The 27,623-nt window shown below is 60.5% G+C and overlaps 1 protein-coding gene across 1 annotated transcript; it reads left to right on the forward strand.

Moving 5' to 3' along the window:
• Positions 1-25,702, forward strand: IFNAR2 (interferon alpha and beta receptor subunit 2). Its single transcript, XM_028503891.2, has 9 exons — positions 1-220; positions 6,375-6,465; positions 7,473-7,514; positions 8,931-9,054; positions 10,543-10,715; positions 13,402-13,562; positions 16,381-16,549; positions 21,882-22,012; positions 24,400-25,702. The coding sequence occupies exons 2-9, from the start codon at positions 6,402-6,404 to the stop codon at positions 25,111-25,113; spliced, it is 1,578 nt and encodes a 525-aa protein (XP_028359692.2). The 5' UTR covers positions 1-220; positions 6,375-6,401; the 3' UTR covers positions 25,114-25,702.
• Positions 25,703-27,623: the final 1,921 nt, after the last annotated feature.

Raw genomic sequence — 27,623 nt, forward strand, 5'->3', positions numbered from 1 at the left:
TTTCCGCGAAGAGGATCAAGCCCAACGCTCCGCCCAGCAGAGCCTCCAGGCCCCGGCGCGCCGCCCTGCCCGCTTCTGGCTCGCGCCCAGCGGAGGGGCCGCCCCCGCGCGCTACCCCGGGGGCGCAGAACCGGGTGCGGAAGGGCACCGGCGGAGCCCGGCTGCAGGCGGCGGGGCCGCGGCCAAACGTCCGGGACTCTAGCGGCGACAAACTGCCAAGGTAGGTCGTAGACCGCTGGATGGCGGGGAGGGGGAAAGAATGACCCGGAGGGGGAAGGGATGGCCCACGCGGTGACCGCTCAGCAGACGCGTGTCCCTGCAGCCGCTTCCCGGAATCCCTCCTCCGGAATGCCTTCCGCTCCCGCAGCCCCGGCCCACCCGGGCCCTGCGGGTTTAAGGGCTTCTGTGTGTGTCCCCTGCGCCGCGCTCCGCTCCTGCCCGACTCGGACCTGGGCTCTCCCCCAGCAGGGATGCCCCCAAGACTCCGGCCACTGGCTGCTGCGGGGTGTGAGCCGTTCGACTGAGGGGCACAGAGGGGCCCGGGGCCGAGCGCCCCACGTCCCGCCAGATCCGTGGCTTGGAAGCTGGAGGGGGCGAGGCAGAGGAGTGGACCCCCTCCAGGGTTCGGAGGGGGTGAGGGCCTGCGAGCGAATCCGCTCCTGCGTTTCAGCCCCGAGCAAATCAACCAGCTAAACCCAGTTAGCAGTCCGGCGAACAGTCAACTCACTGGAAAACGCTAGGTACCCCGCCTCCTTGGGGGGGGGGGGGGGGCAAGAGATCGTAGAAACCAGTCTGACGTGCCCCAGGGTCAGCTATGAGCGGACGAGGTGGGGGGGCAGAGGCGGGTGTGGGGAGTCCTGGAGTGGCCCCCTCCCCTCTGTGGGGCGCTCCAAGGCCGCGCCGGACCCACCCCTGGGCAAGGTTTCTCAGACCCTCCCCGCACTTGGGCAGGAACGGGGCGGGTGCAGTGCCTTACCCAAACACAAGAAAACCCAGAAACCCAAAACCCAGGAAACACCCGGGAGACGTCCCTAGTGTGTGGCGTGCTGGGTAAGACTCACCTGCTTGTCCCAGGAAGTGACTTGAACTTGCACGTTCTGTACTTCACAAGTTACTTCTCGCTTAGACCATCAAAAATCTGCACGGCTCTTGTAGTCGCATCTGTATTTCCTGTGAAGTTTCTCATGTGTTTATTTGAAAGGTAAAGAAAATCTGCCTGAAATGTGGTTCCTACGATTTGACACACAGTATTATAATTTGCCTTATGAAAAGTTAGAAGAACCGTAGCCCAGAGATGCTGTCTTGAAAGTGAAACTTATTACAATAAATGTTCACAAATATTCCATCCCTCCCACTTGCGCCCACAGAGCCGTGGTGGACTCACTTCCCTGTTGCACTTAGACATTTATAAACCTTCCAGCGCTTGGAGAGTCCCTGGCATGTATGTTCTTTGACTCCGGCATTATCTTTTCCCGACTCTTAAATGCTCTCGAGCGGTGAGATGCACTCTGCTTTCCCGTGGCCGAGGAAGAAACCCCGCTCGCTGCCAGCCGCCCTCCGCAGCGCCCCTGCAGGGAGCGCTGTGGATTCCAGGAGGGTCCCGCGTCAGAAGGACCGGGCCTCCTCCGGAGTGGGAAGTCCAGTCTGAGCTCGAGCACAGCTGGACCGCCCGTGTTCCTGAGGACGTGCGTTGCTCTGAAACATGAAATTGGTTGTTTCATTCAGTTTGGGAAGAGCCAGGGACACGCGGGTGGCTGGGAGAGCGGGTGGCTGGAGCGAGGGTGCGCAGAGCTGGACGAAGGAGAAAAAAAAACGAAGGGAACGCCGGGGCGAGGGGGGCGGGGCCCAGCCGCTGCCGCCGGCGTCTCCGGAGCCAGGAGGGGGCTGCGTGCGCCCCCTTGCCCTGCCAGCCAGGGCTCTGCAGACGGGACGAGGGAGAGGAGGTGTTCTGGAGCATTGCCTTTGTTGTTGTTGTTGTTGTTGTTGTAACTCTGAGGATGTTTAAAATATTTAAAATTCGCGTGCACCTGGTCACCAGACACTATACTGGTGAGTCAACAAAAATCTTGAAAATGCTTCCTAATGAGTAGGCAAAAAGGAAAAGTGAGTTTTAGCACATTTAGCTATTTCCCCTTCTGACAGAGGTCAGAGGTCAGGGAGTTGAGGCAAGTCTGCTGGGCTGACTGAGCCGGAAAAGCCAGCAGCAGGGTCAGGAGGACGACCCCCAGAGCTGTGCGGCCTGGCCTTCATCCCTCCCCCCATGGAGAACCCCCCGCCCGAGACACCTCCCTGGAGGGGCAGGGTCCAGGCCGGCGTGGGCTCCCTCGTCCCCGTCTCAGCACCAGTCCCTGGAACAAGGCAGCATCAGGCACAGTTGTAGGGAGAGGTCAAGCTTTCCCTCCGCTGTGTCACCATAACAGGCGACAAAGCGGTCCAGGCACGAGCAGGCGAACAGGAATGGCGTGGGGATGAAGAGGAAGGAGAGTGTGTGACTCTCGGAAGAGCAGGGAGTTTCTCCCAGCGGCCTGTGGACCCGCTCTGACCCGGTAAAAACGAGGCTCCCACCCGGGGGTCCAGGAGGAGGAACCTCGGAAACCGAGATGACGAGGGAGGCGGCAGGCTCGGGGACACACCGAGGAGGCCGTGGGACGCTGGCCGCAGGAGGCACACGCGGCGAAGGCGCAGAACAGACGCTGCCGAGAATAAACGTGTCTTCCGCGCGCCGGGCTGGACGGGAGCCCAGCGAGTGCAGATGGGAAGGGGCGAAGACGGGCCAATTAGACAGGCGCAGCGCGGGGAGACAGAGACGGCGCCATCAGGCACCAGGATGACGGGTGTCCCCAGAGCAGCGCGGGCGGCAGATGGGGCGGAAGGTGCCAGGGAGAGCAGGATGAGAGAAGCGTTATGGAAATGAAACAAGAATGGTCCGGAGGCCAAAAGAAAATGCCATTTCCCGGGAAAAGGTATCCCTAAAGATACCCAAATATAAAGCTTTTTCTTTTCTCTTCCCCGGTCTCTGTGTCTCAAACTTGTCGTTTTTAGATTTGCCATTAAATGTCGTTCCATTACGTTAAAAAATAAAATTCTAGATGATTGGCCTGATTCTTACCAATCTGTGTTCCATGGGGCAAAACCCGAGCTGCCCGTGGGCATGAGAGGGTGCCACCCGAGTGGGGGGTCGCCGGGTGCCCTGGTCTGCAGTCGCAGCACCGCCAGCTTGGTGCTGGGAATATCCACCTCCCGGAATAGGGGAGCTGAAGCCAGACTCGGGGAGAGAGGGTCCCCGACACACAGCCAGACCAGGGACACAGGCCCAGTGCAGCTCCGGGGGCGACCCTGGGCACCCGGCACTCGGGCCTGGACCCGCCCTCCCAGCCAACAGCAGATGGGCAGCACCCACATGTCTGTAACCCTCTGCCGCCGGCTGGCCGTGCTGGGGTCAGGGCTGACCTGGGTCTCACCCCCAGCAGACTAGCCACCCCCTGGGGGAAGCAGGGTGGGGCGGCTTCCACTCTTCTGGGAAGGCCTCCAGGCAATGTGGGGCTCTCCCAACAGTGAAACCCAGCAGCCACCCACGGCAGCCAGTAGGCACACGGTCCTGCGTGAGACCCTCACCCTGCAGGGGACAGGGAGGGGGTGGGGAGGAGCGAGACCAAGTGAGCCAGGGCTCACGGTCCCACCGTCCTGTCAGACTCAACCAGCAACAGACCAGTGCAGAGAGAACATTACGCAGGATTTCACCACAGCCACAGAGGAGCAGGGACCCGAGCCTAGGGCCCCTCCGCGTGCAGGGCCTGGGACCCAAGCGGGGGTGGCCGAGGGCTGGCCTTCGGGAAGGCCGATCTCCCTGCAGTCAGGGAGAGAGCTAAGAACTCCATGAGCAAGTTCAGGCAGGGGGCCAAGAGGAGAAATTTGATTTTTCAGGCAGGCAGGAGCCAGTTACCAGACAGCTGCTGGAAACCGGAGTGGGAGTGGGAGGCACTGGGAACAAAGAAGGGGAGGGGAGAGGAGAGGACTTCTAACTGGGTAGCGCTGTGTGCGTGCGTGCATGCGTGTGCATGCGTGTGTGCGTGTTTCCCGGCTGCTGTAGCTCGCCGGAGGGGAGGGGCCGCCGTCCGAGAGAACGACACGGGCCCAGGCCCCAGGGCAGACGTTCCGGTAGAAGGGGTTCGCCCCCCAATGGGGCGTTCCACGGCCACGCGCGCCCTCTGCTGAGAAGGGACGCGGCGATGACGGCAGGTCTGGATGCTCTCGGTGGGTGCAGAGTCGTGGGGACAGTTCTGGGCGGAGGGCCCTGGGCAGCTCTCGGGGTGCGGCGCCTGCAGCCCGCGGCAGCTCCGGCTAAGACCTCCCACACTTCTCTGGTGTGCCCTGAGGGGAGCTGCGTCACTGCTCCCGAGGTGGCCAGAGGTCTTGTCCGCTTGTGTGTGGCCTGAAGTCCCCTGCTCTTTAGTGGCCAGTGTTTCACTTTGGTCTGGGGCTGGCGGCTGCCCCAGCGTCGGGGACAGAAGGACCCCAGCATCCTGGAGCCTCAGCGTTTGGGTGGAGACAGAACCTGGGAGGGAGAGAAGAAGCATTCCTTTCTCACCTTGCAGCGAGGAAGACTTTTGGATGGAAAACGCAGATTCTAAGAAAATCCCTTTAGGCGCGAAAGCACAAAACTCAGAAACTTGTACGTGGTGAGAAACAAACTCCAGTGTAAGCAAGTCCAGGGACAAGCGGCAAGGAAAGGGGACCAAAGAGATGAGCCGTCACAGAGGGCGGGGGTCCCCGCTGCAAACCAGTCGGGGGACGGAGGAGCAACTCGGTGGGAAAACGGGAAGCGATACAGGACGGTTAACGAGAGTGGCTCCCGCAGATGCGAGGACAGGCTCGCTCCCGCACAGACTAGGAGAACGATTTTTCGTTTATGAATTTGGTTCTCGGAGACCCCAGAGCTCGCTGACCACCCCAGGGAGGAGGCCGTGGGGAGGTGGTACCCTCACCCCGTGCGGGGGCAGCCACGCGGCTGGGGCCGCGGCCTTTTCCACCGAAGTCACAGACACACAGCTCCTCCCACCCAGTCTCTTCTGTCTGCCCCCCAGACCTGCCCCCACCCTCCCTGCCCCCGCTGTCCCCACCCTTTACGTTGCCCTGGCGTCCTGTCTTCTGGGGGTGCAGCCACCAGCATCCTTGTGCTCTGGCTCCGGCTTGGGCTGCGGCTTGGGCTCCACCCACGAGGAGCCCCGAGAGAAGGGAGGGAAGACAGGGCTGGGTCAGGTACTGACCCCTCAGCTCCGTCGGGCTGAGGTCACGGCTCCTCACCCAGCATTCTCCTCTCCCAGCGTCCCGCGTGGGCACCTGCCCTCTGCCCCTCGGGCCCAGGGGGTGACAGCCCCTCGTCACACTCTCATGGTTTGCCTACAGCCTGTTCACCATCGGGTTAAAGACTATCTGGAGCCCTGGCTGGCGTAGCTCAGTGGCTTAAGCGTGGGCTGCGAACCAGGCATCACAGGTTCAATTCCCAGTCAGGGCACATGCCTGGGTTGCAGGCCACAGCCCCCAGCAACCGCACATTCATGTTTCTCTCTCTCTCTTTCTCTCTCCCTTCCCTCTCTAAAAATAAATAAATAAAATCTTTTTAAAAATTCTTAAAAAAAAAAAAAAGACTGTCTCTAAACGTGCTCTTTGCTGCTGGGACCCTCACCGATCGGCCCCTTGCCAGCGACCCCAGTTCCGACAAGGTCCCCTCCGCGGAGACAGGCCCCCGCGCGGGAGGGCCCGTGTCAGAGGTGACGCAGCGCAGGAAAGGCGAGACGCGGTGGGAGGAGCCCCCATTTGGACTGAGGATGGAGGGGATGCCCATCTGTCGGACGATGGCGTGGCGGTTTGAAGCAGCTACGGCAGCACCTCTGGGTGCTGGTGCAGAAGGGCCTCCGGAATCCTTCTCGGGAGAAGGCGGGGGAGGGAGGACGGGGAACGCACGTGTGCCAACCCTTGCCCGAAAAACGGGAGACGTAACCCCGGTTTGCTTTTGCTGATGCACAAAGGCATTAATCTGAAGGGCTCACCAAAAAGTGACGATGGTGAGGACGATGATGATGATGATGATGATGATGATGTACTTCTCTAAGGGGAGCAGGTCTCCTCACCACTTGCTTCTCGTGTGCTGAAAGCTGTGGAGCCGGAGGGCCGTCTCACTGCACCAGCATTCCATTGCAATGCCCCCTCCCGGCCAGGGTGCTCCAGCGCCGGGGGGGCGGGGGTGGCAGGCAAACGGTCTGGCTCCCGGGAGGGAGGCGTGCGGGGGGCCGGACCAGGACTCTCCGCCGTCCCCGTTGTCCGGTCTGGGGTGCCTTCGGCGGCTTGATCCCCGGACGCTGGTTTCCTTCCAGATGTGAACTCGAGGAAGGACTCGCGAGATGACGAGGATGCTCTGGGGCCACGACGCCTGTGCCGGTAGACCGCTCGCCCTGTGTCTCCTGGGTAAGTGCCGCTCCTCGTCGTGGCCCTGGTGGGAGCAAGCCTGTGCGGTCACGGCCGCCGAGAGCCCTTCCGGCGGGGGGCGGGGTGGGGGGGAGCAGCCAGCTGGGACCCACGCAGCCCGCGCGCGATGCCGAGGGCCAGGTGGACCGCAGACAGGACGTGTAGGTTTGTGACCTGCTGTTGATTTTCGGGGGCAATGAGCCGACGGAGCAGAACGATTTACGGTTCGGCGACGGTGGGGAATGTCGCCCCGTGTGGTTTGCAGAGTCCGTTCTCGTCACACCCTCCTTCGGATCCGGTGGAACCGATCCCCTGCCCTTGTTCGGAGAGAGGCCAGGCCCCTCCCTCCCGCCAGCGCGGCCGGACTCAGGAGTCCGTCCTTGACCTCTGGCTTTAACGCTTCCTTCGTGACCGACTTCTTCCTGTGGTCGTCCTGTGCCTCTTCGCTACCTTCCTGCCGACTCTCGTCTAGCCTCACTGTGCCACCTGTTCCGTGGCTGTGAGTGTGGGACATCTCCCGGGCAGGGCCGTCCTTGTGGGGTGGCCATGACATCCGGGGCTGCCCGCCCCTCGCGGTGCTGCCCCGAGAGCGGAGCCGCAGCCCACCCGCCGTGCCCAACACCCCCCCCACCCTCGCTGACTCTCTTTACCTTTCCAGCCTGTTAATTAGCAGCATGCTCGCTCATATTCGGAGACGTTTTCCAGACAGACTGGTTCTCAGAACACTTCCTCAACCAGCCAGCCCTTGTCATTAGTGTCACGAGGCTCCCATGCGGGTCTCGTTTGGGGTCCACTCAGGACAAACCCCCTGGACAGGCTGCTGCCGACACCGTGTCCACCATCTAAGAGCATCGACTTCAGTGTTTGTTCGTTTTGGGGTTTTTTTTAGCACAGGAAGTCCTCATTCACAAGTGACACGTGTGTAAAAGGACACCAGACTCGGAACAGCGATTACAGTTGAACCCGGAGAAAGTACCGCCTGTCTAATGTGTTTCTCTTCTCCCTAGGGGGTATCTGCCTCATGTCCGGTATGCCGCAGCCTCTGCCCGGTAAGGGGTTTCTCCCGGCCCCACTCGGTTTCTCGGGAGGGTCCCAGGGGCGGGCAGGCGGGCGGCCGTTCAGAACTGCCGTGGGGGCGTGGGGCGGGGCGGTCCTACGGAGTGTGGGAAGTGTGATATTTCCGATCCCAGGTCCGTTGCCCGTTTTGTTTGAAATCTTTTTCTCAAATACTCTTTCCCTGGAAAAGGAGGCAGAATCAGCCAGTTCTGGCTTTCACATTGGTCTGACGGAACTATTGTAAGAAATGAACACCTGAGAAATCATTTAAAAACCCCTTAAAATAATACTCCACTTAAACTCCTTCTTAGAAGAATGGGGAGACACAGCTAATGCCAAACAAAAATGATCCAAAAACAATTTCCCTTTAAAGTGCCTTCTTCTAACCCTTATTCACTACCTGGTCCCAGAGAAACGAAGATTTCTCTTTCTTTCTTTCTTTCTTTCTTTCTTTCTTTCTTTCTTTCTTTCTTTCATTTATTTACTTTTAGGGAGGGGAAGGGAGGGAGAAAGAGAGGGAAACAATGTGTGGTTGTCTCTGGGGTGCCCCCTACCTGGGACCTGGCCCGCAACCCAGGCCTGTGCCCTGACTGGGAATCAAACCTGTGACCCTTTGGTCCTCAGGCCGGCCTCAGTCCACTGAGCCACACCAGCCAGGGCAGGAAGATACTTTTTTAAAGTACACTTCTTGCCTACATGTGTAACTCTGTGCCCAGAACTTTACTCTGTGTCCAGTACTCACCCAGTCCTGGGGCCAGCACAGGTAGGGGGGGATGACACCTCAGAGGGGTGCTGACAGCTCCCACCTCCCCGCCGCCAGCACTGGGCACCCCCACTTCTCCACGTCACGTCACGGTCTGCAGCATGGTTCTGCGGCACCCCCTTCAGCGCTGTTGTGGGGTTACCTGCCCAGTCAGGGCCGTTCAGGCACACACTGTTGTCCTTCACTCTGAGACAGGGGGTGAGTTCAGTGGGGGGTGCAGAGGAGGAAAGGCTGGTGGTGGGCGGAGCCACGGAGGGAGGACTGGGTGGGCTGCCCCAGGAGCCGGGAGGTGAGCAGAGAGACTGGGCTGGCCCAGGACCCCTGGGGGCTGTGAGCCAGGGGGCCCTGCGAGTCGGGCAAGAGCTGGGTGAGCTCTGGCTCTGCCCACCCGGTGTGGACGTCCTGCTCCCTAAGCTGGCCTGCCCTGACGTTGCAGAGCCCATTAACTAACTCATTGTATCAGTCCACGTCCCATGTCGGGAGAGCCATCTCCCCTCCGGGTGTGTCCGAGAACGCTGGGCCCCGGAGAGGGCTCCTTTGCCGGGGGCGTGGGCGGCAGACCCAGCGGGCGGGCTGGGGCGTGGCCCGGAGCACCCCATCGGTGCCCGGTTCCCGTGTGTGATCACTCCGTTCCCGTTCCCTGTAGAACTCTCTGACGGGCCCTGTGACATTAACATCACGCTCAGGAACTTCCGGCCGGTCATATCGTGGAAACTGAGAAACGCTCCCATCGCGCCCACCCACTACACGTTATGGTACACGAACATGAGGTTAGTTCGACCTTTCGTTCTTATCTTGCTGAATGGATTATCTTTCTGCCCCGTGGGGGTGGGGAGGGGCAGGCCCCACAAGCGACAGAGCTCCCTGGCCAGAGTGTATTTCATTCAGAGCTTCGAAACCCCAAAGACAAATCACAAAATACAAATGCTTTTGTGATTAGGTTGAACACTTCAACGATTCAAGGCTATTTTTAACAAGGCACATTTATAACCAGTGCCAGCTTCTGCAGCGCCAGGCCTCAGAAACAAACTAAGTGTTGTGAGTGGTTTTCGCAATTATTTCTCTGATTCAGTAAGCCTCCGTGTTTAAAAAGTGAGTCATTTTCTGAGGACAGGAGTCCAAAGGTCTGGTGGCCGGATCGATGGCTTGTATTCCCTTTCCTTTGCCCTGGGAGACAGATGGCCCCTGAGAAAATGTCCCGGCCCAGAGTGGGCACGGCCCAGGCCTGGGGCCTGGCGGGGCCGGAGCAGGCGGCCTGGGCACGGACCCCAGCACTGCGGGGCCGGCGCCAGGACCGAGGACAGAATGGACAGTGCCAGCCCTGGCTCTCTTCTTCCCACGTGGGACCAGCACCCCCACAGGTCGTAGCTGGGCCCAGGAGCTCCTCGGGGTGACCTTGTGTTCTGCGGTTACTCGGCTTAGAGCTGTTGCTACTATGGACAGACCCGGAGGGCCTTCGAGTTTCTCCTCGCTGCCTTCTAAAGCCTTATTTTTCCTCCAATCCCTGCCCGAGGGCATTTTTTTCATTGCTCTCAGAGAGAGAGAGACATAGATTGATTGCCTCGCACCCAGACCAGGGATGGAACCCACAGTCTGTGGGTTACGGGATGACGCTCCAAGCAGCTGGCCAGAGTGGTGTCTGCTGACACCCTAAGTGTCTCTCCGCGCTTGGGGTCACGTGGGTCGCCCACGTGCCTCTCTGGCGCTGGAGAGATCGGATGTCTGTGTTGTGCTGTGTAGCGCAGGCTGACCTAGGACGGGCCATGGGGTCCTCAGCCAGAGAGAGACGGGGTGTCAGCGGGGTGGTGGGGGGGGCACTCATGACTGTTCTGCGGGGGCAGGGAGATCCGGGGCCTCCACCGTGAACGCCCAGGGTTTGCACCCCCACTCATCCAGCCCATGCTTGCTGAGCGCCAGCGACACCCCGGGGACAGCCATGACCCTGAGTCCCTGCCCTGCCGACGCAGACCTTCTGCGGGTGGGCACGGAGGTCGGTCAACAAACCGAGATGAAACGTGGCGGGCGGCGGTGGTGAATGATCTGAACAAAAATACACAGATAAGGGGGGTGGGGGGAGAGCAGTGGGCGGGGCAGGGTGAGGCGTTGCATTTTGAAGAGGGGTGTGGGCCCCACGACGTCGTGGCACGGGGACCCCCAGCCAGAGCCACGGAGGAGGGAGGAAGCGGGCCAGGCCCGGGGTGGACGCCCCTCCCGCGAGTGCCGGCATCTTCCCGTGACCCTCTCTGTTCCCGTCCAAACGACAGGAAGGACATGGAGGTGGTCGAGCACTGCGCCAACATCACCCGCCCGTCCTGTGACGTCACGAACCTGTGGATGGACGTGTCGGAGACGTACGAGCTGCAGCTGGTGGGGTCCCGGGGGAACGCCACGGTGGTGCAGTGCTTCCGCAGCGTCTTCCCGGAGCTGGACAGTGAGTCGGTCTCCGTCTGTCTATCGTCTGTCGTCCCCACGCTGCTGCCAGGGTCGCTGCTGTTTCCGGGCCGGGCAGCAGGCGGGTCTGCAAAGGTGCTTCCGAGTCGGGGCCGGGTTCCCGCCCTGGTTCTGCCTTCGTGGCCTGGGCCCTCGGCCCCGCCAAGCCTCGGCTTTCCGGTGCACGAAGTGGGACGGTCCCCTGGGCTGTCTGACGGTCGCCGGTGCCCGTGGAAGGCAGACGTTCAGAGTGTCCTGGTGTCTGAGCAGCTACAGCGCTCTGGACCCGTGTTTTCCTTCATGCTGCAGCCCCTCCCCGAGACGGCGCCCCGGTAACCGTCTGCTCTGGGGGCCCAGACTCCCAGAAGTCTGCAGCCCAGGAGTGGTGCACCCCCCTTCCTTCCGGCGGCTGGAGCCGGCTGCCCGGCCGGCGTCCGTGGCGCTCAGCTGCACTCCACCCCTTTCCCGGCGTCCTGGTTCTCGAGCTGCGGCCACAAGAAAGCGTCAGTTGTAGCTCCCGGTCAAGGCAGGGCATGCTTAGCCACGTGGCAGGGACAGCCGGGCCTGTCACTGTGTGCGTCCACCTGGCAGAGAAAGAAAAGCACAAGTCACAGGTCACGGTATTCAGGTCCCTAAAGAGAGGCTAGGAAAGTTACAATGAGAGGGCATGTTTCAAGACTCCAAGTGGCAAGTGTTAAAAAGGTGTCGAGACCCAGGTTTAGAGGAAATGTCAGGAGCGTGCTGGCGCAGTCTTTGTGCAAAAGGTGTTTGCAAGTGTCTGCTGGGATCCTGAATTCCTCTTTAGCACTTTGTCCCAAAGAGATCACGGGGGAAAGCAAAGATTTGGCTCCGAGAAGACTCACTGATCCACGGATTCTTTTCAGAAAAATCAGAGTCAGACCGCGAATCAGTGAAATGGCGTCCCCCGCCGCCTGGCGGAGGAGACCCGGCCGTGCACACCTGCAGAGGTCGAAGGTCGGGCAGCCCACTTCCCGGGAAGGGCCGGGGAATGGCCACTTCGGACGGCAGGCCACGTCCGGTCTCCGTCACCCGGTCCTCCCGTGTTCGTGGCCCTTCCAAGAGTGAAAACCGCTCTCGCCTTTCGGGCCGTGCGGAAACTCAGCCCACAGGCCGGGGCTTGCCAGCCCCTGACGTAGGAGAACACGCGTTGGTGTATTTATGAAATGAGTGAAAACACCCACCGTGTGAAACAGCGTGGGTAAAGAATGGCGTCATCGATGGCCCACTTGTAGCTCAGGCCGGGGGGCGGGGGGGGGTTGAACTGGTCACACACACTAGTCCCCTTTGTGTTTGTCTGTGTACGTCACACACACACACACACACACACACACACGGCAGAGACAGGGCGGTTAACCCTGTTCAGGGACAGTTTATCTACATGTCCTGAGATTTCTCCAATGGTTATGTTGACGGGAGAGACCTGGTTCTTCTTGCTGACGCACGTAAAGAATTCCATACAGATCGGCACATCTGTTAGCGTGTGATCAGCTTATTAGTGACCCGTTCCCATGGACGAGAACAGGACTGGGTAGCGTGGGGGGTGAAGGGCAAGGTTTCAGGGCAAAGCGGGGCGGCTAAAGTAAGAGCGAGTGGCTGAAGACCAGGGTGGCAGCCCCTGGGTGGCCAGAGGCCCAGTGGCCAGAGAGCCAGGAGCCCCCGGAGCCCCCGAGAGAGAGTGAGACAGAGAGAGAGAGCGAGTCCTTTGTTCTGAGGACTTACGTAGTAGGTGGGATAGGAGGGAAAAGTTACATACTGGGTAACGGGTAAATGCGGTGCCAGCTTTCCTGGGGGGACGTGACTACCCAAACTCAGGTGTGTGTGGGGGTCTGTTAGCCCGAGTCCTTACCTTGCTCCAGACCCCATTTGTTCACCTTGTTGTGAAACAGATACGTGACAAGAAGCAGTTAAAGTTGGGGCAGTCACCCAAAGTTATTTATGGGCTCTTCCTGTAAGCATCCGGGACTCCCTGGTAGAACAGATAGTGACCAGAGGCGGGCAGTTCACCAAAGTTGTCTCATGGGCTCCTTCTGTGGGCACCGGGGACCCTCTCCCGCATTCCAGGCCCTTGGATGAAAGCACAGTGTCCAGGCTCTTTCCCAGACAGTGCAAATGCCACATAGCATTTCAAGGACTTCTCTTCTTTCTTGCTAACACAGTGTTTCCTGTGACGTTGGAACACCTGGCAGTATTATCGGACCAGGCTCAGGACCGCTGAGTTAGCGTGTGAGACCTGTCTCCTTCCTCCTCCCTGCCTCGGTTTACTGTGTATTCTACCTACGTGGTTAAAGGCGTTTCCTGGCCACCAGGATGCCGGACGCTGGCCAGTGACAGCAGCGCGGCCTCAGAGTTCTTGCCGTGCTGTCTCCTGCCTCGGTGACACATTACTGTAATAACACAGAAAGAAGTCACTTTTAGCTTTGTACTGAGAATGAGGCCTGAACACTGGGAAAGCAGGGCCTCCCTACCCAGATCTGTCCTCCCTTTCTTGTGACATCATGCCAATCGCTTCCGTTGGTCCCCAGTCTTCACCAGGTGAAAAAAACGAGATAAAATCACGCTCCCCCAGGAATAAGCACAGCCCATGGTTCCTGGAGGCCCGAGGGCAGGGGGGCAGCCGGGCCGTGGCAGACTGACTCGGGGTGTCTCTGACTCTGTCTCCCTGACAGTGCTCCTGGAGCCCCCCGAGTTTGAGGTCGCTGGTTTCACGGACCACATTCGTGTGACCCTGGTGCTCCCCGAGACCCTGCCCAAGGGGCCCCAGGATCAGGAACTGTGGAGTCACTTCTCACTCATCATCGAAGAGCAGCTGGAGGGGATCGCGAAGAAGGTGAGTGGCCCAAAGCCATCTTCTGAGCGGGCACATTGGCTCTTCCTCTCTCTCTCTTTTCAAAGGTATGTGTGATGACTCGAACAAGTGGGTCCAAAGGGCGTGGGTCGGATGGTCTGGTTTCGGGAAACCGCTCTCCGGAGTCCGTCCGTCACGGGACTGCGCTGACCTCGCCCGGCTGCGTAGTTGCCTTCCAAAGAGCAAACCTCGGGCAGGGGACTTGGAGGGAGAGCAGGGCGTGCGGGGTGCAGGGACGGCAGGGGACGGCGGCATGGCGTACCGGGGCGGGCTTTGCCTCCAAGCGGGCGGCGCGGCCGCTCACGGAAGCCCCCCGTCTCCCCTGCTGCTGCCCCCCTCCTACTCTCGGAGGGAAGGGCTCCTGCTGGCCATCCTCCCCCCCCACTCCCCCGGGGCAGTCAACTGAATGTCCGGAACCTTGGGTGATCCTGGTCTGGGACAGACCTGGATCTCACCCGATTTGTTCTCTTGAATTGTCCACTCAGGACTCTGGCGTGAGTGGGAACGGGCAGGCCATGCTGGCCAGTGGGCGGGCCTGCTGAGATGGCAGCTGACACTCGAGTCGACCTGTGTCGGCCACAGGGCCTGCACACTTCCCCCCCCCCCCCCCGCCCCCGAGCTTCAGGCAGAGGGTGCCGGGCGTCAGAGGCCCCGAGGCCGGCGTGCTTGGGGGGCTGAGAGACAGCGGGAGCTGGGGCACAGTGACTGGGAGGAGAATCAGAGGGGTGAAGTCAGGGAGGTCGGGGTGGGGGGGCGCCAGATGTGGAGTGTGATGGAGGCCCCTGGAGGACCCCAGGCTTTCCCGGGGTGTCTGGGCTGCAGTGCCAGGGAGGGACCACAGGGCAACGCAGGAGGAGGAAGAGGAAACGCCCGAGCCCCAGCCTGGGGCGGCGCCACCAGGACCCCCCCGGGCACGGGGATGCTGGCCATGGACCGCAGGAGGACAGACGGCGCATCTGACCGGAATGGGTGGCACTTGAGAGAGATGCAGCCCCTTGGCCTGGGCGGGGGGAGTGGACCTCAGGAGCCCTTGGCCCAGCCCCCCACTGCGCCCGCTCCATCCCCTTCCCTCAGCCGGAGTGGGGAGCTCGTGGGTGCTTCGGGGACCGCCAGCCGGCGGGAACCACCTGAAGCTGCCCTTTGGCGGACGCTTCCTAAAGCTGGGCCCCTGGTCAGAGCGCCTTCTCCATTACCGGCGCCGTGGCCGGCACGGAGGCTGATGTCACCCAAGTTTTTGAGGGAAAAACAAGGATGTGCACTGTACGTAGAGACGCTGTTTACGTGCGGTGGGTATGAGGGTCCCACGGATAAGGCGCACAGAGAGTGGGTGCACCTTATACACGGCAAAATGCAGGGGTGTCTGTCCGACGTTTAGGGTCAAGTTCGGGAGCCAGACGTAAACAAGTGAACGCTCTGTGATACAGTGTGTGAGAGTCACGTGTGTGTGTATGCACTGCCCCAGGGGCAGGCGCTGGGACGGAAGACGGCGACTTCGGAATTGCACGCCTCGAGGAAGGTCACGTGGAGAAGGGCTTCTCGGGCAGCGTCTCCCGCAGCTGCGACGACGCTGTGGACCAGCGTGCGTGGGAAGAGGAGGCGGGGACGAGCCCTGGGAAGGAAGGGGAGAGGCGCCGTGCTCGCTGCAGCGGGAAGTGGGGTCCAGGGAGAGGCGCTGTTGTAAGGTGGAGAGGAGTGATGATGGCACACCTGTATGCCCATGGAATGTTCCGGGGGGGGGGGGGGGGGAGGGGTGGCTGGAGCGCCTCTCAGAGGAAAGTGGGCGGGATTTCGTGAGCTAGAGAAGGGCTCAGTCTGGGCCGGGACCAGGGGCTGGGCCTCCAAGTGGGAGGGGGCAGGGACAGGAGGCGGAGGCGGAGTTGCTGAGGCAAGTGGGCGGGGCCAGCGTTGCAGACAGGGGTGCTCCAGGAGGGGAGCCCACAGGTTGCGACCCTCGGTGACCCTTAAACACCAGTCCTCTGCGAGGCACACGCCCTCCCGCCGTGGCTCCGGTTGGCCTCTGTCCCCTTTTTCTTCGCTGATTTGCCATGCGTGAGCTTTTAGTGTGTTGGTTTCTCTTTAAACAATTCTTCCTTCTTTCAAATAGAGACTGGCAGAAAACATTATTACAGAAGGCTGCATGAGACCTGCTAGAAATCCTAGTTTTTATCAATTGAGAAAGAATGTACTCTGGGAACTCTAAGTCATTGTACAAAAGAACCTTCCTAACATCTCTCTGTTCCCAAAACGGAGCAGAGCTGCTGGGAACGAAGGGGCAGGGGTCTCGAGGGAGAAGGCGGGAACCAGACGTCAGCCTCAGTTCCACCGCAGACAAGCTGTGTGGCCTGGGGGACGTTACCTGACCACCCTGAGCCAGTTTACTCACCTGGAGAACGGGAATAATGTCCACTTTGCAGGCTATTTTGACAGACTGATGAGCTCATATTAATGAAAGCACGTTCTGAAATGTAAAGCAGATGCAGACCTTTGCTAAAATAATTTTATTTCAAGATAGGATAAGCTTGCAAAAGTGACCTCGCGGAGACCTTTATTCCCCTTTGGGATTTTTTTCTCCTCATTCGTAAAATGAGATTCCACGGTTTGAAGGTGTATCTATGTGCATGTAGTTTTGTGGTCAATTGCTCGCCCCAGGTGACTTCTAAATACTTCCTGCCAAACCTCTGATCTTTCCATCCCTTTTCAAGATTTGAAGACAAGTCCCAGAGATAGTCTTGGGGCCTGCCTCTAAGTAAAATTCTGGTCCAGGTCCTACTGATTATTTTGCTTCTTTTCTTTTTTACAGCATAAACTCAAAATAAATGAGGACACCAAAGGGAATTTCACTTACGTCCTGGACAAGCTAATTCCCAACACAACCTACTGCGTATCTGTGTACTTCAACCCCAGGAACGTGGAGAGTGTCGTCAGGTCTCCCCTGAAGTGCACCCACCTTCCACCGGCGCGGCAGCCAGGTAGGACAGTCTTCAAGCGTTCGCGCTTTGCTTCTGCTCCGAGGGAAGCCCCGTTCGACGGAAAGGATGGGAATGTCGGGGCGCACCAAGCGATGCGCGGCTTGGCCAGTCCCCACTCGGTGGCGAGTCACCACTGTGTTGCCACACCGCAGGGACGTTCAGATATCGGCCTTTTGAGGTCAGAGTCCTCCTGCAGCGGAATCGCTTTCATCCCAGGGCGCTGGGGGCAGATTCAGCTCTGCGTGCCCTTCACTGGGGCATTCATGCTTCGAGCCAAGTGCAGGAGGAGGCGGGGACGCGGGGGCAGGTGCGGCGCCGGTGGCCAGCTGGGTGCCATTGGGTGGTCCGGCCAGGCTCTCGGGAAAGCTGGCCGTAGCTCAGATGGAAGGGGACTCACCCGTGTGGCTGAGGTCGTCACTGACGACGCTGATAGCCCTCACGTTTCAAAGGCATCGGACCCCTGCACAGTGTGACCAACCCCCGAGCCGCCCTCCTCTGCACGGAGAACTTGGCAGTGAGCACAGGCGGGCCCAGGCCCAGTCGCTGTTGCTTGTTGTCTTGGAAAGTGACGAGGTCTCCGACTGTGTAGCCAGAAGGGAAAAGCTGTGAATCTCTCCCCCAGAGAAGCCTTAAGGGAGTTCCTAGCCCCAGAGACAGTCTCTCCACAGCTGTGACTGGCCGGAGAGAAACTGCGGGAAGGGGAGGAGGGCCAGGAGGCCACCGGGGGGGTGCGGCTTCCCTGTGCATGGGCGCATTCTCCCGTGTTCCCCGGGGTTGAGGGACGCCCGACCAGTGTTAAAGGGAAAAGCATCTTAACCCTTTAGCTTGTTACGTGCATCATGTCCCGTAAACGTGGACTGACCCAAAACTGCGCAGGTTCTTCGGACCTGCAGCTCATCCAAAGGCGTACTACACCACAGAGCAAACGCCCTCAGGTGTGTCCCGACACCAGCCCTCCGACGCCCCCCGGGTGGGTTCCAGGCGTCCGTGCGGACCCCACGGGAGAAGGGCTCAGTCCCACGACTGCCCCCACAGCAGACGCGGTTCTCAAGTCCTCGGTCCCCAGGCCCCCCGGACTTCTGTCCACCCCAGCCACACATCCTCGGGTTCCTGGCATCCCTTCCGACTTCCTCCTCCCCCGCGGGGCCTCGCGGAGCTCAGGAAGGCACTGGGCCTAGATCGCCGATGTGCAGAACGGGCAGAGAGTTCACCTGCTTCTCTCCGAGGGACGGCTGTAGCAGTGCACGGCTGTCTGAGTCCATTTGACACAATTGGGCTAGATGGTATTGTAACAGCCGTCACATCGGCGGGCATTTAAAAAAACTTAATCAGAACTCTCATGCAGCCCCTTTAGTAGGGAAGGGGGAAGAAAATACGCAACGATTTTTGGCATATTATGCTTTATTATTTCAAGAAAGGTAAAAATGAAGCTGAAATGCCAAAAAAAAAAGATTTGTGCAGTGTAGGGAGAAGGGGCTGGGGCTGATCAGATGTGTTAAAAGTGGTTTGCGACACTTCTTGGCACTGCTGACGGTTTGGCCTAGTAATTCCCTGCTGTGGGGCTGTCTCATGCACTGGAGGGTGTCTAGCAGCACCCGGCCTCTGCCCCTGGAAGCCAGTAGCAGGAGATGGCCAATGTACTCAACATGTCCAACTCAGTCAAATTACCAGTGAAAATGAAAAATGTGTCTTGTTTTATGGGAAACACAAGTGGACTTTCTGGCCAACCCAGTACCTGGACGCCGTGACAGATCCCACAGGCAAAAGGCTCAGTCCCACGGGACTGCCCTCCGCCCGCCCACCCACCCATCAAACGCCAGGCACGGTCCGTGTTGTCGCCGGGGCTTCAGACCCACCGCCTGTAAATCAGACGTTCCCAGAGCTCTCCTCAGGTTTGGTGATTTGCTAGAAAGGCTCGAGGAACCCAGGAAACCCGTTTACCTACTAGATCCCTGGTTTCTATCAAAGGACATGACTTGGGAGCAGCCAGGTGGTAGAGACCCCTGGGGCCAGGCGTGGGGAGGGGCTCGGAGCCCCCAGCCCCGTGCCGTGAACCACCCTCCCCGCCTCCGCTGTGTTCACCCCGAGCTCTCTGAACCCAGTCACGGAGGATTCCTATGGAGGCTGCGTCTCGGAATCAGCAGGGCTGATTCAATCCTTGGCCACTCACTGGTGATTAATCCAGTGTCCAGCACCTCCCTGAGGTGGGGCTGGGAGTTCCAACTGGCTCATCCCAGGGTTGGTTCCCCTGGCAACCAGCCCCCCCCCCCCCCCCCGGAGCTTTGCAGAGGTCGGTCATTTTCATCAGCTCAGTCCTGGTGGTGGTGGTCCCAAGGGGCTGGTTGCGAACTACGAAAGACGTGCCTTTCGCTGCCTTGGCTCCGGCTCCTGGGGTCCTCCCCAGAGCTCCTGGCCAGGAACTGGGTCACGGCCCACGGGTGTTTTTTATTAAAACCACAGTGTTTTAATAAACCCTCAAGTTGATAATATTAAAGAACAAAATTCAGCCAGGCAAACGTGAAGATTACTTGGCTTTCTGAAGCAATTCACGAGCCGGGCAGCCTCCTTCCTGCCCAGCCACTACAAAGGCGCCCCTGTGACCTGTCCGACACGGGATGATTCCATCGGTAGAACGGGGTGGGCCCAAGGCGTTAGAAGAGTGGGGTACCGGGGGCAAGGACCCCCGGCCTTCCCGGGGGCGGGCGTCTTCTCGGGCAGACCCTGCCTCCCTGGTGTGGTCAGGCGGCTCCGGACGGACGGGCTTCCGCCCCAACTCTGGGGACGGGGTGCCGGGCTGCGGTTAGGTGCGTTACTGGGTTGTGGTCTGGGGACAGTGGCCGAGGAACAGGGACTCCGTTCAGGCTCTTGTTTTTAACCATCTTCACACCCGCCCTGGAGGTAGAGGTCGGTCCTGATTCACAGGCGAGGACTTGGGGAAGGAGAGCCGGGAGGTTGCCGCTGGTGGCGGGTGGCGCTGGACTGGAGCCCCCGGAACCCAGGTGGCTGGCACGCTCGCCCCCCCCTCACCGCCCTTTCTCGCTCAAGAGAGCCCACCTGCCTTTACTGCCCCCCCCCCACCCGTTTTGCCTGAAGCTGCGGTTACATGACTAAGAGTAAAGGTCTCTTTGGAAACTTGAGACCTGAATTAGTCACTGATGAAGAAAAGCCTCGAGGCTGGAAGCGTTTCTGAAAGCAAGGCTTTGTGGAGCCACATACTGGCCAGGAAGAACCAGTCCTAGGATGACCCGGGGGCCAGTGTGTCGTGGCTGCGACGGACAAATTCGCACGGACTGCAGAGTCCTGTGGAGGAAAGGGGACGGCATGGCTGCTCTCGGAGAGAGGGAGAGAAGGCCCCGACCCCCGCCTGGACAGGCTTTTATTGCTTTTCTGGGCATGTGACATGGAGCATGGTCCTTGTTCACCGTGCACAGGTTCGCTTTAGGTGGTTACCTCTTACAGACAACATGGGAGAGGATGTTGCTGATCATCACATCACAGAAGAAGGAAATGCTCAAATGCAAAGGGAAAAGTGGTTGAACTCGGGAGGTTCAGCTCAGACGTTAGGAAGTTACTGTAAGTAACTTCCAGTCAGTCAACGTTTGCTGCCTCAGTTCAGGGTGGGGGAGTTTTAGCAAAAAGCAGGCCTCGAAGCAGCTCAGGTACAATGCAGGCCTGACTCCCCATGGGAAAGCCGATCCGTGGGCGTGGGTCCCGTGTGCCCACCTCACTCCCCACCAGTTTTCCGAATCAGGGGCTGGGCTGTATTCCCCACCGCCCTGTGGATCGGTGGCTCTCTGCACCGGGACGCCCAGTCCAGGCCGCCAGCAGCCAGGGGAGATGGAGCAGACGCGTCCACCGCCCTGGGGCTGGCGGGCTCTTGCACAGTAGTGGGGGGGGGGGGCGTTTGGAAAGCACTTGCAGTGGCTTCCCAGCAGGGAGCTGGGGGTGGCGCGCCGTCCCGAGGAAGAGCCCGCCCCTTCCCGCTGGGCCGTGGGCAGCCCCGTGCATGCGTGGGCTCGAACTGGCGGTCGGCTGGTGGCTTTCTGTAGACAGCCACCTAGAAGTCGGTTCTGAGCCTCAGCAGCATGCGGGACCGTGAGTAACCTCGGCATCGCCCACGGCTGCCGGCGGATCACTTCCGTTTTCTGTGCCTGCCACTTCCTGGGCCGCCGTCCCTTGATTCAGGGCAGCTCAGACTCCGCGCCTGGTCACCATCCTTACGCAACTGCCGGTTTCCTCTCCTTCCAGTCGGATTTAGGAAGTCCGGTTGTTTTCAAGCAGAGCGTTGAAATTTTCCAACAGGAAACTGGACAAGAGTCTAAGGGGGAGCTCCCAGTGGGGCAAAGAGAGCGGAGCCGGGCCTGGGTGCGGGGTCCTGGCGTGACCGAAGTCCACCCGGGGGTGACCCAGGTGTTGGTTGCAGGCACGCAGACCCCCGAGGCCCGCTCCTTCCCGCCTGCAGTGCCTGCGAGCGTGTGGCGAGTGGGCATGTGCCGTGGGGCCAGCTCTACACCAGCGGAGAGTTGTCACCCGCCCCGCCGTTCTCCCGGCTTTGCTTCTGCGAGTCCGACGCCGGCCAGGGTGGAGCTCATAGGAGCACAGCGTGTTTGCGGAAGGGTCCTAGGAACTGACGTCGGAAGTGGCAGGCCCCGACCTGTAGACCTCCCCTGTCCAGGAGCGTTGCTGACCTTCTGCCGTGCATTTAGGCTGGGGGGAGGCCAGGTCACCAAACCAGGACGACGCACACAGGACCGTCACCCGTCTCGTTGGACTGGACGGCGAGGTTCTGTGCGTGGAGGACTTTGCGGCCCCCTCCCCTGATGTCTCTGTCCTGTCCCCTCTCCCTCCTTATGAAACCTCTGCCTGCTCCGAGGGGGGGCGATGGGCTCTGAGACCCGAGTCCCCCTCTGCCCAGTGGCCAGCACCTGGAAATAAACCCCCTTCCCTTCCACCGGCCCCTACCTCTCGGGCACTGGCTTCCGTGTGGGCGGGCAGCCGGAACCGCCTTGGGTCACAGGGACTCGGGCACCGAGAGGGGTCTCCAGGCTTGACCCACTACATTTAAGTAGCCACGGGTGGCTCATGGGCACCGTGCGGGACAGTCTGCCTCGGAACGTTGTTGTGAAAACTAAGCCTCACCTGTATCGTTTAAAGGAAGTGGGCACTCGGATCCCTGTCTGTGTCCGTGTTTGTGTGTAACGACCTAACAGCAGCTTGTCCATCCACCTGCTGCTCCTTCGGCGTCCCCCTGCGCCCACCCGTGGGCGTCTGCGCCCCCTGCGCCCACCCGTGGGCTTCCCTCTGAAACGGTCATTTCATTTTTCGCCGACAGGGTCGCCGGAATCGGCCGTAATCGGAGCCTTCACGTCCGTGGCCTTCATCGTGGCCGTCGCCGTGAGCAGCCTGATGGCACTGAGACGGGTCGGGTACATATGCTTACGGAGCGTGCCCCCCAAAGTGCTGGTACGTGTGGGGGTCTGCTCATCTCCGCCTTCACTTTTCATTTTAACTCCAGAGTTTTTAGTCCCCGCTTGGGTGCTTGCGCAGCAGCAAACCCCGTTTCTGAAAGCGCCCAGGCGCTGCGGCGCGGCGGCCCCGGGTTTCCACGTCCCGTTCCTTCTCCCTGTCGTCCGCACGCTGCTGCTGCCGCCGCCGCCACCGTGCTCGCTCGGCCCCGCGGGTGTGAGTGCATTACCTTCCCCTCGGTTATCCCCCCCACCCCCGCTTTGCAGCATTTCCATCGATTCCGTTCTCGTTTTTTTTTCCTTTGTTTCCTTTCTCTTTGGGCCCTTGAGCATGCCGCCGTGGACGTGTCCTGCACAGGCTGTCTCTTCCTTCCAGACGACCCCGGCGGGACACAAACCCGGAGTGTGCTCACCTTGTAGAAAGATGAGGCCGTAGGTGGTGACGCCGGCGATGGGGACCCCTCAGGGCATGCACCGCCACAGGGCCCGGCTGACGCTGCCTGGGCGCCCCTGCCGCCTCTCGCCTCTCGCTGCTGCGGTCCCTTCCGCCTGGGGGACGTCCCAGCACCTGGCGCCTGCTCTCATGTGTGTCCGTCCCTGTCAGCGGAACCAGCCTCTCTGCCTTCGCTCTTTTGCTCGGCCCTCCCCCCCCCCCCCCCCCCCCCCCCCCCCCGCGCCAAGTCCCCGCCCATGGGCGGAGCTGGGACCCCACAAGTTTCGGAAAGGCCCCCCGCGTCCTCTCCCCTCCTGTGTCACTCCCCTGTCCCGCTGCTTTCTGTCTACGGAAAACTTGTGCGACTTTTCCTTCAGAAATCCCTGTGTTTCTGTGTTGGAACTGACTCACCTCATCTCATTCTTCACCAGCTGCGTCCTTGAATACTCCCCCAGGGCTGACATACTGTATTTTTTGAACTGTAAGACGCACCTAGGTTTTAGAGGAGGAAAATAGGAAAAAACTTTGGAAGCAAAAAATGTGATAAAATACTTAATAACATCAATAACATAATATTTCACCAATGTAAATGTGAAGCTACATTCAGACTATAACACTCCCCCATTTTCCTCCCAAATTGGTGGTGGGGGGGCTGTCTTATAGTCTGAAAAATAAGGTATTTATATTCTTCTCTTTCTTGTTCTTATTAGGTCCGGTGGGTTGGGGGAGGACTGTTGGTTGGTTTGGTATTTGTACTTTTGGAGATCTTTAACTGCCCCCGGGATTTGAACTTGGCATTGGGCTGTGCCTTAGGAGATGCGGACGGGACACTGTGCCGAGTTTCATCCACAGCGACACCGCCATGTGGACGGCAAGACTGGGAATATTCCAGAAGGCAGCGTAGGGGGCTCTTTGTGGCTTTAGGATAAAGAAAATTCCCAGACACACACACACACACGCACACAAAAAACAAAAACCGTGAGGGAGGGAACAGTGATACATTTTCGTACATTAAAATTAAGAATTTCCTTTTCTCAAATGCCATCATCAGCAGAGCAAAACGATGAAACCACGGACTGGGGGGAAGTGTATGTAACAAGAACTGACGAACAATTTAGCATTCGGATTGTATAAGAGCTCCCGTGAATCCATAAGAAAAGAGATGAATACCCCAGCAGAAGAAACCACCCCCCCCCACCCCCGCCAAGGCCGGGCCTGGGCACAGCAGGGAGGAGCCAGTTTGCGGAGCGGAGCAGCCCGGGCAGGCTGCGGGCAGCCAGAGACCAGCAGGGTGCTGCGCCCACCCTCCGCGTGGCCGGCCCGGCCCGTCGTCGCCCGGAGATGGGGGAACTCAGCCGCCCCTGTTCTCCTTGGCTCACCCACCTCTGCCCCTGGAGCGCTCTCTTCCAGCCCCAGTCTCTGTCTTCCTGGACCCTTTGGAGGGCAGTCCAGGGGGGGCTTTGACGCCCCCACACATGCAGTCGGCTCCCCACAGTCTCTCCTCACCCACAGTCCCCTGATACCCCCAAGTGGCCATCTGTCCAGCCCGCAGGAGCACGACAGGAGGCCCGAGGGAGGGCGGGCTGGGCCTGCACAAGGTCTGGGCCTCGGGCTGCCTGCCTGGTTTGGAAGCCAGGCTCCTCTGGGCCGGCTTCCTCCCTGTCGGCTTCCCTCCTCCCCTGCAGACCAGGAGCGGGACTGGGAGGCCTGCGTCCCCGCGTGGTCGTGAGGGCGAAAGGACCCGTCAGCGGGTGCTCCGCTCAGAGCCCACCCACCGCGGACACTCTAGCCCCGTTGGCTCCGGGCACTGCCGCCGCCCCCGGCCTCCCCCTGCGCGGTCCGTCTCCTTCAGCTTTATGACGGTGGAGAGGAAGGACAAACACGACTGATGGGCTCTCTCTCCCTCCCTCCCTCCCTCCCTCCCTCCCTCCCTCCCTCCCTCCCTCCCAAAGGACTTCCGAAACCCGCCGTCCTGGGCGTTCCCTGAGCGGCCGCCCGTGGAAGCCGTGGCCGTGCTGGAAGTCATCCACGTCAACAGGAAGAAGAAAGTGTGGAACTACGACTATGACGACGAGAGCGACAGCGAGGGGACCGTGGTCCAGGCCTGCGCGGGGGGCTACACCGTGAACGGGCTGGCCATCAGGCCCGCGGGCCCGGCGCCCGGCTCCTCGGCCCGCCTGGAGGGCTACAGCAGCCCCGACGCCCAGGAGGACGAGCCGTCCGAGCCGGAGGACGAGACCCGGTCGCTGCTGGCGGGGCCCGGGCCCCGGTGCGCCGACTGTGCCGGCGGGGCCTCCGAGGGCCAGCGGGCTCCGCCCGTGGGCCCCGAGTTCAAGGAGGACAGCAGCTCTACCAAGAGCTCCGCAGACAGGAACTTCTTCAACGTGAACTTGGACTCTGTGTTCGTGAGGGTCCTGGACGACAGCGACCCAGAGGTCCCCCCAGCGCCCTCTCTCGCGGAAGAGACAGTGGACCCGGAGGACCCTGACGAAACAGGGACAAGCCTTGGGGCGGCCAACGCACAAGGCACCCAGCAGTGCTTCCCCGGCCACCCTGGGCAGGGCCTGTGGCTCGAAGAGTCTTCCTCCGACGGCAGCGACGCCTCCGAGTCGGACGTTGATGTCGGCCCCGGTGTCGGCACCGGGGATGGTTATTTAATGAGATGACTCCCCAGACACAACGAACCGACGTCTACCTCTCCCCTGCACCCTGGTCCCCCGCCGCTCCTGCGGCCAGCAGGTGTCTGGGGGCAGAGTGCCCCCCTTCCTCCTCGTGACATCACCGGTGCAACTCCCGGGGTGGGGGAGGGGCGGCGGGAACCAGGTGTCGTGGTGTGCATTTGTTTACGTGTTCGAAGTGACAGGCCTCGGAGGGCAAGTGCCCCGTCCAGTGGTCATGCTTCTGCCCCTGTCTCCCAAAGGAGTGGGGTCCCTGGGGTTTTCTGGGGTGGCCCAGGGTGGGCGTGGGGGGGAGAGGGAAGACTGCAGGGTCCGCAGCAGGAGCGAGCTGGGCCGTGCCCTGCCCCCCAGGTTCCGGGAAGAGCAGGGGCCGAGCGAGAGGCAGGAGGGCAGGCGGGGGACTCTCAGACGGCAGAGGGCGCGTCCCCAGGTGACGTGAGGCAGGTCTGGTCGGTGTGACAGTGGGAAGCTGTGACAGTGGGGGACTGGAAACCCCCCCCCGCCATTCTTCCGACATTGTCCCCGTAGGTGCTGACTGTGCCTAGTACGTGGCGTGTAGATGAAGGGTGTGTTTGTATAAAAATCCGTGGAACTAACTTCAGAGACCTCCAGGCATCCCCAGCTCCGGGAGATTCGCTGACCTTCAGCCTTGGAGCTGGGATGACGTGAAGCCAGGGTGACGCACAGGGACCGTCACCTGCCTTCCTGGACCGGGCTGTGCTCGTCTGCGTGTAGAGGGCTTCGCCACCCCCTCCCCGTCCTCTGGTCTGTCCCCTCTCCTCCTAAAGCCTCTGCCTCCCCTGAGAGGGGGAGGTAGGCTCTGAGACCCGACTCCCCAGCTCCCAGGAGGCTGGCACCTGAAAATAAAGCGCTTCCCTTTGTATGAGCATCTGCCCCTTGAGTGTCAGCTTTCGTGACGGCAGGCGGCGGGACCTTCGCGTGGTCACGCGGACAGTCAGGCTCCTCCCAGATGCCCTGTTGTGTTGCTGGCACCCCGGAACCTAACACGGCCCCTCGTCCAGCCCTCCTCCATCTGAGTGAGGAAGATAGACCCCCCCCCACACACACACACACACAAATCTCTCTGGCAACAGGCAGGCGGGAGAAGACCTTTGTGCCATAGTTCAAGATTTTTTAAAAAGCGAGTGAGATGACAAAGCAAAGGTGCTTCAAGGTCCTCAGAAGAAATAAGGTCTAAAGTTCCTGGAGGCCACCTGTAAGGGTTTAAGAAGTGCGGTGTGCACTGATGCCCAATATCCTACACGTACCAAGGGTTCCCTAGAAGGGGGAGGGGCGGGGTGCAGGGAGGCATCCCGATTATCAGAAGCAACCAGCGCAGGACAGGCCCCATCCCCCGAAGTCCATTCCACTGTGGGACCCTGAGCACGCGGCTCAGCCCCTCGGGGTCTGTGTCCCTACTTGTGAAATGAGCAGACTGGGCTCGGGGAATCTCCGAGACCCCCACGGTGCTAGGAGAAATGCTAGGAAATACACGGGACTTACGAGTCCCGCGGAGGCGCTGCAAGGAGGCTCCCAGGGTGAACGAAGCGTATAGGGCCCTTGCTCAGGAGCAGGACTCTCAGACCTTTTTCTGGGTCCTTTCAAATGGCGGGGGTGGGGGGGGACTCATTACATGAGTCCTAGTTCCAGGAGTTTGAGTCGGTTCTTGTTATAATCGCTCTACAGGAACGCAAAGGAGAGGTCGTGCGATGGGGAGCATTCCTCTAGCGCAACTCTAATTCTCAGAAAAGGGACTTCCTCGTACAGGAGCCCACTTCTCCCTGCGCTCCCGGTGCAGCTGTCGGATTTTGAAAGATTTCCGGAGCGATCTTGTACAGCAGCGTGCGGACGGGTGTGTTTTCAAATTCTGTAAGCGGTTGGAGGTTGGGAAAGGACACTCCACGTGCACTTGCTAATAGAAACGCGGGGCGTTCTGGGAGCGGCTTCCCCGCAGCGAGCGCGCGGGACCACGGATGGGGTCTGCCGCCCCTCTGCGGCTGTGCGGCACCGCGACGCCGCTGCGCAGGGCGAGCGCGCGCGCGTGCACAGTCCCAGGGTCCTGCCCCCCGCGGCCCCAGCGCTTCCCTGTCTGGGGTTCACAGCCTCCCCGCTGGGGAAGTTCGAAAAGAGGAAATTCCCGGCAGTCCTGTGACAGAAACGACATTGCCGAGTCAGTGACTTGGGTTTGCGTCGTGGGTTTGTCCCAGAAGGGGAAGGGTGAACCGCAGACGCCCCAGGAGTGCTCCGAAGCCGGCCAGCAGGCGAGGCGGGGTCGCCGGGTGCGCGCCCGCTCACCGGAGGAACGGAAACGCAGTGCTGGCGGGTGGCGGGAGAGTCACTGACCAGGTGGCACCTCCGGGACGCGCTGGCCTGTGTCGAGCTGGGGGGGGGGCTTTCAGAGCGCGCGGTGCGGGACAGCGCGCGGCAGTTTGGGGACCTGTTTTGCTGCGGGTGTTCTCCACTCCCGCGGAGGGAGGGGCCAGGTCCCGGTCCTCCTC

The sequence above is a fragment of the Phyllostomus discolor genome, chromosome 2 (assembly GCF_004126475.2).
Source record: "Phyllostomus discolor isolate MPI-MPIP mPhyDis1 chromosome 2, mPhyDis1.pri.v3, whole genome shotgun sequence".
In the NCBI taxonomy this organism is placed as follows: Eukaryota; Metazoa; Chordata; class Mammalia; order Chiroptera; family Phyllostomidae; genus Phyllostomus; species Phyllostomus discolor.

Coding starts and splice junctions, on each gene's coding strand:
- IFNAR2 (XM_028503891.2), top strand. CDS start 6,402: ATGACGAGGATGCTCTGGGGCCACGACGCCTGTGCCGGTAGACCGCTC. Junction 6,466..7,472: donor GCTCGCCCTGTGTCTCCTGG/GTAAGTGCCGCT, acceptor TCTTCTCCCTAG/GGGGTATCTGCCTCATGTCC. Junction 13,563..16,380: donor TGGAGGGGATCGCGAAGAAG/GTGAGTGGCCCA, acceptor TCTTTTTTACAG/CATAAACTCAAAATAAATGA.